The sequence below is a fragment of the Dioscorea cayenensis genome, chromosome 15 (genome assembly GCF_009730915.1).
Source record: "Dioscorea cayenensis subsp. rotundata cultivar TDr96_F1 chromosome 15, TDr96_F1_v2_PseudoChromosome.rev07_lg8_w22 25.fasta, whole genome shotgun sequence".
Classification (NCBI taxonomy): Eukaryota; Viridiplantae; Streptophyta; class Magnoliopsida; order Dioscoreales; family Dioscoreaceae; genus Dioscorea; species Dioscorea cayenensis.
This window is the reverse complement of record NC_052485.1, coordinates 6,454,962-6,464,921: the sequence shown is the minus strand read 5'-3', so window position 1 is coordinate 6,464,921 and position 9,960 is coordinate 6,454,962. Positions and strand designations below refer to the sequence as shown.

The 9,960-nt window shown below is 30.6% G+C and overlaps 1 protein-coding gene and 1 long non-coding RNA gene across 6 annotated transcripts; both read left to right on the top strand.

Annotated features, from left to right (window-relative positions):
* Positions 1 to 4,700: 4,700 nt before the first annotated feature.
* LOC120277951 lies at positions 4,701 to 7,025 on the top strand. 4 transcript variants are annotated; one of them, XR_005541525.1, is made up of 5 exons: positions 4,701 to 4,858; positions 5,939 to 6,060; positions 6,150 to 6,275; positions 6,425 to 6,502; positions 6,589 to 7,023. XR_005541525.1 is itself a non-coding variant. In XM_039284831.1 (5 exons), exons 1-5 carry the CDS (start codon positions 4,761 to 4,763, stop codon positions 6,814 to 6,816), a joined length of 597 nt encoding a protein of 198 aa, XP_039140765.1. In that variant the 5' UTR covers positions 4,701 to 4,760; the 3' UTR covers positions 6,817 to 7,025. The 4 variants fall into 4 exon arrangements, 2 of the variants coding, with proteins under 2 accessions (XP_039140765.1, XP_039140766.1); XM_039284831.1 differs by having other exon boundaries at positions 6,003 to 6,060; positions 6,425 to 6,511; positions 6,589 to 7,025; XM_039284832.1 differs by having other exon boundaries at positions 6,003 to 6,060; positions 6,589 to 7,024.
* A 1,786-nt stretch (positions 7,026 to 8,811) lies between these two features.
* Positions 8,812 to 9,649, top strand: LOC120278069. Of its 2 annotated transcripts, none has more exons than XR_005541553.1 (4): positions 8,812 to 8,987; positions 9,160 to 9,246; positions 9,334 to 9,442; positions 9,575 to 9,649. It is a non-coding gene; the product is annotated as an uncharacterized LOC120278069 (long non-coding RNA). The 2 variants fall into 2 exon arrangements; XR_005541552.1 differs by having other exon boundaries at positions 8,813 to 8,987; positions 9,325 to 9,442.
* Positions 9,650 to 9,960: the final 311 nt, after the last annotated feature.

Here is a 9,960-nt window from a genome sequence, read left to right as displayed (position 1 = left end):
CATTTCACTCATGGTAAAAAATGTTTCTATTTTATAACGTTGTGACCACAAATTTTATTTTATATAATATAAAAGCCACTTAACTAAGCTCTGGTTGCACCTGTGTCTATAATGGTTTATTTTAATGCTGTTTCCGGTGCCATATCAGTGCCACATCACCAAACTCACTGGAAACAGCCTTAAAACAGGCTATTATAGCCACATGTGCAACTGAAGAAAAATTAAGTGGGCTTTGTGTTATAAAAAAAAAAGTTTTGTAGCCACAGCGTTATAAAGTGCAAATATTTATGGCCATGAATAAAATGAACCCAGAGATTGCACACCACACTAGCATTCTGATATCAGTGGATGTGCCACAATCGTTTTATATATATATATATTATAAGCACATATATACAAACATATTTATAAAACCAAACACCCTTATTTGGCCAAAAGAAAGCCAATTTGCCAACCAATAAAAGATGATTATATGTCCTCACAAAAAAAAAGTTTGAAAGGCAAGATTTTTAGAAGATAACTTTAATATATTGTATATATTTTATTTTATTTGGATAAAATGGATAAATCACATATTAGAAGTTTGAATAGGTTTTTTTTAAGAATTGCACTCTCATTCTATACAAGTGCGAGGAGTCAATCCTCGATCTTGGCCAAATATAGGGGACTGTAATACAACTATGCCAAGGAGCTTTTGGTTTTTTTTTTTATTATTCTTATTCATCTCAATAAAAGAAAAAATATAACATAAAATAATTAATTTATATTTTTATAAAATTTATAAATTAAAATTAAAGAAATATGATTTTAATGGGAATACATTAGTAATTGACCACTTTGATATATTATGCTATTAGAGTATTAGGTATGACAAATTTCGAAGGTATAATGGATACTTGGTCTATCCAAATGCTAATAGGATCTGTGTAAAAGATCCTTACTACAGTCTAGGATAGGTTTTGGATTTAAAATTAAAATCTTCATGATTTTTAAATATGTTTGAGATTGAACCTTAGTACATAAAACCAATATATACATAGAAATTAAGCAAGTCTTTAATATATATACACTATTGCTATTTTTTTTTTAAAAAATAATCCCCAAATCCCATCCAACCCATTCTTACTCCCCCACCAAGCCTGTTCTCTCTCTCTCTCTCTCTCTCTCTCTCTCTCTCTCTCTCTCTTAATTTCATTGTTTGCAAATATTTATCCGGTTCTGTTTGAACCGAAATAAAACCAGTTTAGACAAAAGTTATGTTAATACGGACTGGGTCTAGACATGGCTTGGTTGTCTAGATAAAGTCCAATTTTCTAAAAACTTCAAATATATATTGTTTTTCTATTAAAACTTAATTTTTTGTATGATTTGAGTTAGGTTTTGAGTTGTTTGACATTGTTTTTTGTATTTAATATGAATTAAATTAATTTTGTATAACCTAATATCTGAGTAAACTTAAACATAGTTTATGAAATTCTGACAAAATTTGGACATCCGGATATCCTAATTTTCAAAAAAACTTAGTTTGAATAAGTTAGGTTTGTTCAGATTTAAGGATAAGTTTATCTATATATAGTAATAGTTGTTTGCACCGAGTTCTGCCAGGACTTGAATTTTTGGCATCACTACTTATACTGCACTTTTCATTTTAAAAAAAAACCCACAACAGTGAAATCTTTTATTTGTTTTTTTAAATATTTTAAGTTATTATTATTTTTAAAAACTTATTTTTTTAACTGCATTTATTTTGAAAGATCTATATATGATGATAATCTATTTTTTTTTAAATAAATGACATGTTAAAAAGTTTTTAAAAAATAATAATAACCTCAAAAAGTTTTGGTAAACAAAAAAAATTCACTTTTGTGATTTTTTAAATAATAATAATATAATAATAATTTTATAAAAACGGCTTAAACCCCAAAAAAGATTTATACACCAATAATAATAAAATATATTTGAGTTCCTAAAATATATTTAAGCTATCCAGACTCGGTGGTACTCCCCTCCGGCCCATTGTCGATATTACCTCTTGCTTCGTTTTTTATTGTTTTTATCTTTTTTTCCATTATGTTGCTGACATTTTTAATGATCTGTCTCCAGTTGTTTTTCCTCTTTTTCTCCATTTTGGATATAAATTTATGATTTATTTTAAAAAATATATATATAATAAACTCAAAAAATTTCTCTTTGTTAATATTATTTTTTAAAAAAGTTATATTTAAAGAAAGCCAACATTTTGATTTTTTAAAATATTCAGTCATAATTAAGTGCTGACATGGATTTGACTTGACACTGGAAAAGTTGTTTGGGCGAATAAAATTGTTTTGAGGTATTTAAAAAAAAACTATGTACATTATGATAAAAACAAGATCCAAAGGTAAGTTAATCTATTAGGTGATCAATTCCAATTTCTAGTATGATGTAGAGGAGGGCACGGGCCGGTTAACCGGGCCTGTCGGGTCCGGTTCACCAAAACCCGGACCCGGCTCGTGTTACAGGGGAGACCCGCCGGGTCCGGTTCGCAGAATGAACCGGACCCGGCCCGGCTTGGGTTTTTGTAAATAACTAAAAAATGTGTAATGGATGGGGTTTGAACCTAGGACCTTTCACATAGGAAAATAACATTAACCAATTAGCCTACAAATTTTTCTTATTTTAATTTAAAACATAAATAAATATAAAGAAGTTACAATATATTTTTTAAATTTAATCCCAAACAATAAAAAATTTAAAATAATTTATAATAACTTAAAAAATTTTAAGACATATCAAAATAATTTTAAAAAGGATAAAAAAGCTACATTTTTAATTTATTTATCTATCGAATTAAATTATTAGCACACCTTTTTAAGTGAAACAAAATGTATATATCAAGTAGTATTCTTATTTTAAATTGAAGTTATCATCAACATATTTATTTATTATAATTAGGGTTGGCTCTAGATTTTACTTTGGTCTCTAAAAATAGGGTTATTATTGTGCTTATCATGTTGTCATTGAAAAAAAGTTACAAATCAAAATAATATGGTGTGAACCATTATTCAAAGATATTCTTTTTTTTTACTAATATATTTTTTTATAAATTGATTTACATAATTTAAAAACAATTTTTTGTAATTTTATTTTTTATTTTATAAATTGAAACAAAATAATCTAATATATATGTGACAAATTAGAGTGCGCTATTTAAGAGAATTTAAGAGTGTGCATATGTAAAGATTTAGTGCTTATGAGCCAAAAGACAATTAACAAAATAATTATTTTTTAAAAAAATATTTATGAAAATTTATTGTTTGATACTTTGATATTTTATTAATTGATTTGTATAATTTTTTAATTTATTATATGGTTTCTTAATTTTTTATAAATTAAATATATATAATATTTTAATCCATATCCTACATCTATCTATATATAATTCTTTCCAATAAATATTAGAAACAAATTGTAGCTCAAGTGGTTGGGTTTTTGCTATTCAAGTTCAAGATCATGGGTTCAAATCCATGACCAACAAGTACTTAATATTAAAAAAAAAAAACAAACAATAACATTAACCGGGTTTGACCCGGCGGGTCAACCCACCGGGTCACGGGTTTGGTAACCGGCCCGTCTACAGTACGGGCTGGTTACGGGTCAATGAACCGGCCCGCCCACCTCTAGTATGATGTGCTTGTTGTCTTTGTTGCATAGAACACCTGTGGATGAAGAACTTGTTTCTGCTTGGATACTTATTTTGAAAATGATAACACGCAACTAACTTCATTCAAACAATAAAATAAAATGTAAGAAAGTTCACTAAAGCTAGCAGGAGTTAAAAAAAAATTACTTTATTATGTCATCTAAGAAAGAGAAAATTCTATGCTTTGCTTAAAGAAAAGAAAGATATTGAAATGGGATGGTAGTTTATTTTCGGTTTAATACCCAAGTTAGTCCTTCTAAAATTCAAAATTGGCCCTTTTAGTCCCCCTATTACAATTTCAGCCCTTTTAGTCCTCTTATTTGTTTGATTTTGTAAATATTAGTCCTGAGTAGGGTGTAAATGATACACCTCTACTCGCAAGCTACTCGGACTCGACTCGGTGAAAACTCGAACTCGGCTCGGTCACAGTCGAACTGAGCTCGAGCTCGAGCTCGAGTAGTCGAGCGAGCCGAGTTCGAGTATTATGATACTTGGCTCGAGTGCTCACGAGCCTAATCGAGCATGTATGTATATATATAATATTAGATTTATTTGATAAAAATCAAGGGGAAAAACTTTCGAGCTCGAGCATAATGTTTATGGTTATTTTCAGCTTTTTCGAGCTTAATCGAGCGAGCTCGAGTAGTTCGATTTATGTACCGAGTCGAGCTCGAGCTATAAAATAAATACTCGATCGAGCTCGAGCCGAGTATCGAGTACCGAATTTTCAGTCGAGCTCGAGCTCGAGCTCGCTACTGCTCGGCTCGAACTCGATCGATTACACCCCTAGTCCTGAGGGCAACGGCAGTTAGTTCTACCGTTTTGTTGTGTTGACTTGGCTTTTTTTTTATAATAAAAAATTATTAAAAATTATTAAAAATTTATTAAAAAAAATGAAAACTAAAAAAAAAAGGTTAAAATTTTATTCGGATGCGGATCCAAATTAACGGATCCTCACCCCTTACCCTCAAAATAACAAAACCCTTTCCCCCATCCCTCGCCCTCAAAACAACAAATCTCTTCCCTCTTTCTCCCAAATTCCAACCTCCACCCCTGGCGAAATCCTTGACGAGAACGAATGATTGTGCTCCATTTTCTCGCCAGCAAAATTGAATCTTCCTCAACCTTCTGCAGTCGTCAACAAACCTTTTTTTCAGCATCCATTGGCCATATTAGGTATTCTCCTCCTCCACTCTACTTTTATGGATGTGGGTTTATCATGTCTTTTATGTTTTATTTCAAAAATCAAACTTTGATTAACCTCTCTATTTCTATGGATGAGCCTTTATTATGTCATTTATGTTTGATTTCAACTTCATTGAAGGTTCAACAGGTAGGAGTGACACTACGAAGGGCGTTACTTCTTTTCTTTTTTCTTTTTGGGGTTTCTAGTTTTTTATGATTTGTTATGCCTAGATTATGCTGTGGTTCTCAACTTTTATGAGTTGTAGTTCACAATCTTAATTCAATGTATATACCTAGATTATTACCTATGTGATTTGGGTGTGTAGGATAATGGTGAGTGTGTGTGTGTGTGTGATTTAATGTAGATAAGAACATGAAGAGAAAGCTAATTCAACGCAGTGCTTATGCTTTTATGATTTGTAGTGTTTGTCTCCTTATGAATGAAGGGTTGGACTACATACTTTGCTTTTATTTGAGAAAAGTTTGTTCTTATGTAAATAGGGTGATCTTATGGCCCTTCTGACTTTTTTCCTTCTCCTTGAGGCCATGGCACATCTTCATATTTATTTTTGAGCTAATTAAATATATTGCACTATGTTGCATTCCTTAGAAAAATCAACTTGTCTCATGCCACATCTTCTTCATATTCATTTTTTTGGCTATTTAAATATATTGCACTATGTTGCATTCCTTAGAAAAATCTGGCTGTCTAAAAATTGTGAATATACATGAAATGTTACTTCAGTGAAAATTATTACTTTTGAAATTGTGGATGAAAAGAGAGCAAATTTCTATATTTTCACAAGGCATGTATTATTTTAATTGGATGTCATGCACTCCTTGTGTAGAATTCCTTATGTACTATAACTAATTACATTGAATTCTCTGAAATTAAGTGATTATTTTGTATTTCTCTGTTGTAGGTGATATGAGAGCAAATTTCTTTATTTTGTCAAGGCATGTCTTGCTATCATTGCATGGTGTTGCATTTCCTTGTGTAGAATTCCTTATATAGCATGACTAATTACATTGAATTCTCTGAAATTGAGTGATTATTCTCTTTGTTTGTAGATAATTCTCATGAATACATTATTAAGTTGCATTCCTTGTACCATGATGATATAATTATTTCAAGGGGCCAGAAAGTACAACATTGCAAGGAAAGGAAGGGGAAAGAAAAAAGGATTGCCAGTGTAAGTTTTTTTTATTAATCACATGATTTTTTGTTCTTTTATCTAGTGTTACTTTAGTTGTTTTAATCAACATTATTCTTGTTATGAAGGCCACAAATGATAACAGTACTTCAGATAAGCAGAATGCACAACAAGAAAGTAATAGAAAATACACAGGACACACAGATGTTGCATCAAAAGTGAAACAAAAAAGAGTTTCATTTAGAACTTTGAGAGTAAGCAATTCATTATCCTGATTCTTAACTAACTGTAAAATAATTTTCAATTGTAAATGCATTTGGATCAATTTGGTGTCTATTCTAACAGTGACTGCATACTCAATATTAAAATAATTCTCAATGTTGCATCAAAAAATTGGTTGCAGGGTGCTCACACTGGAGCAGTAATTGTTGGCAGGGAAGTACCACACAGTTCATCATTCTTGACGGCTAGTGACTTGATGGTGATCAATGTTGGTTGTATGGTTCACTTTGATGCCTATTAGTTTATTTGGCCAATAATACTTGTTCTTTTATGTTTAATGGTCAGGCTTTAAGGAATAGGAGGTTTGCTTCAAGAAGAACCAAGAATGAAGAAACAAATCATCAGGCCTGCAGAACAATTGAAGCTCCAAACATTTCAACTACACAACAAGAAGCTCTGGAAATCTTAGCCACACAACAAAGCATGACAACAACTGAATCTAAGGAAACTCCTCAAATGTCATCAGTTAAAGCTACACAAGAAAGCATGATAACAGAGCATGTCATCAGTTGAAGCTCTTATTTGGGGATAGTTTTTTGTTATATGGGTTTAAAATTTTGTTAAAACTCCACAAATGTTAGGACTATATGAATATTGTTGACATACAACTTTGGTAATTTTTTGGAAGATTGTATGTCATTTTTGGGTCATATTTTGGTTCTTCCAATATGGTTACTACTTTGTTTAATGTCTCCTAGGTATGCAGAATATATTCTATTAATGAATATGAAATTTTATTAAAGTCAAGATTGTTTACAATGAGTGTAGTTATTATTTTGTTTACATTGATTGTTAATGAGTATGAATTTGTTGTTAATCATGGTTGTTACATGATATATCCAGCAAAAAATATCCATGAATTCCATTGATATTTAACTGAATACAACCAAATAATAACAACAAAATCTGAACATACAACTACAACAAAGCTTCATTGGATTTCAACATTGTTGTATTAAATACAACCAAAATACAACAAGTCCAGGTAAAATATAGCATAGGTGGAGAGAATAAAAGAATGAGACTCATATCTCTCTCTCTCTCTCTCTCTCTCTATATATATATATATATAGGGACTCTCTCTTGCTCTTTTTTTTTTCATGAAAAAAGCTACAAGGTAGTTGTTTATTAAATAAGAAATTGAAAAGTTAACACAAGATACAAAAAAACAACAAAACTTGCTCTTGATGATTGCTTTTTAATGGGATCTTCCTTCCTCGCCGAGGGCTTCACCCTGAGCAACTGTCGTCTCTCTCTCTCTCTCTCTTGATGATTGGTTTTAACGGGCTCTTCCTTCTCGTCGAGGGTTTCGCAGGCAATGGAGATGGAGGATGGTGTTCGGGAGAAAGAAGATACGGAAATGTTATTTTCAATGTTAAGGATGCGGATCCATTAATTTGGATCCGCACCCGTTTATGATTTTAACTTTTTTAATAATTTTTTAATATTTTTTTATTATAAAAAAAAGCCAAGTCAACACAACAAAACAGTTGAACTAACTGTCGTTGCCCTCAAGACTAATATTTACAAAATCAAACAAATATGAGGACTAAAAGGGCTGAAATTGTAATAGAGGGACTAAAAGGACCGATTTTGAATTTTAGAGGGACTAACTTGGGTATTAGACCTTTATTTTCAAAAAGATTGTGAGGAGTGTTTAAAAATTTTGCTATAGCACATGCCACATCATTATCGCTAATGGATCCACATGGACCGTATGCCAGCTTTCACCAATAATGCTCAGGCATTAGAGCATCTCCAACCCAACACCCAAATCCCAAATTTGGGGTCCTACATTATTTTTTTATTTTTTTATTTGTTTATTATTGTAATGGAAAATATAAAATTATTATTCCATTAATATAATTATAAGTAGTTATTTGTAATATTAATTTGTGTGTAATTAATTAATAATCAATAATTATTATTATTTAATTAATAACTAAAATTGATAATTATTAATATATAATAAATTTATAAAACAGGAATAATTGAAATTTTATTGAAAATAACCTTAATAAAAGCTAATACAATGTAAAGACTAATTAAATTAAAACTAATATTCAGGTAAATCACTAGCACTTCCGCATATATTATCGAAATAGCTTCCAAATGGATTTGATGATGAAGAAGGTGGTTGTTGAGAATGTCCTTTTTTTTTTTGCATAATTCGTGGTTGTTGAGAATGTTATATTTTTAATAAATTATTTATAAATAATAATTAATGTTTAATTAATTTATTGTTAAAATGATTAATTTCAAATATCTTCATTAAATAATAATAATAAAATAATATATGAAAAGAATATTATAAAAATATATTTTTTTTTTGTTAAAATTTGAGATTTATGGTTAGAGTAAAATTTTCAGTAGCAAAATCAAATTTGAGATTTGGAATAGAAATTTAGAATTGTGGGTTGAAGATGGTGTTAAAGTTAGCAAGGACCTACCAAAACGACAAAGTTGCTCTTCTCTGTTATGGCGGTTTTCACCAATAATGCTCAGGCATTAAAGTTAGCAGGACCTACCAAAACGAAAAAGTTGTTCTCCTCTGTCATGGCATCCAGGAAAGCTAGAACTCCTTGATTTCTTGAAGTAAAGAAAATGGAAATGGGATGGTAGTTTTCCAAGTCTCTTTTTTTTCTTCCACAGTTGATAGTGGACAACAAGATTCAAAATCTCAGGTATGCAGGACTGAAGTTTTTAGTTTAAACCTTTGTTTTTGTTCCTTCGAGCATTCATAATTCTTAGACTTACTATAATTTTTTAGTTGAATCCATCAAGGAAAAGATATTTAGGAAATTTTATTGTTCTAAGGTAATTCTCATGGTTATTTTCATTTGCTCATCTTTTCAGAGAGTTGACTTCATGAAGTTGCTTTTGGGGCTGCTGAAAATCAGATGATCAGGTTATACGAGCTTCTGAGGCAAAATCTGGTAGAGGGTAAGAACAATTAAACATTAGTCACTTGTGTGTTTCTTCAGAAGATACACCTTCAGATTTTAAACCATATTATTTTAGTATGTTTAGTGTTAGACAAGTGCTTCTCTAACAGTGGAATCCGGTTTGAACCTGTTTTCGTGGCTGAAAATCAGATGATTTGGTTATATGAGCTTCCGAGACAAAAATCTGATAGAAGGTAAGACCAGTTAGACACTAGTCACTTTGTGTGCTTCTTCTAAAGATACAACTCTAGAGATTTTTAAACTATACTATTTTAGTATGTTAAGTGTTAGACAAGTGCTTCTCTAATAGTGGAATCTGTGAACAGCTTTTCAGGGCTAAGATCAGATGTGATGCTGATATATACATTTTATCTTTCAAGGCAAAATCTGGTAGATGGTAAGAAAAGTTGTTTAAAATGTTATTGTGTTTTTGGTTTTTTGAAAGATTTACCATCATTAATTTATTTACGTTACACATGTTACCCAATTTCACAAATACTCAAAACTCTCTCTCTCTACTTGTTTTGTTTGGATGATCAAATGATTCATAATTACTTGGTTTTCATGAGTGTAGTGCAAAACTAAGGTGTCATTCGGCATTATTACCATTCCTGCCTTTTGTTTTCAATTTCATGTTTTGGAAACAAAACTAAAAAACATGTTTGGCATCTTCATTTTTTTGAATTTTTGTGGCTTCTCTGCATTACTTGTA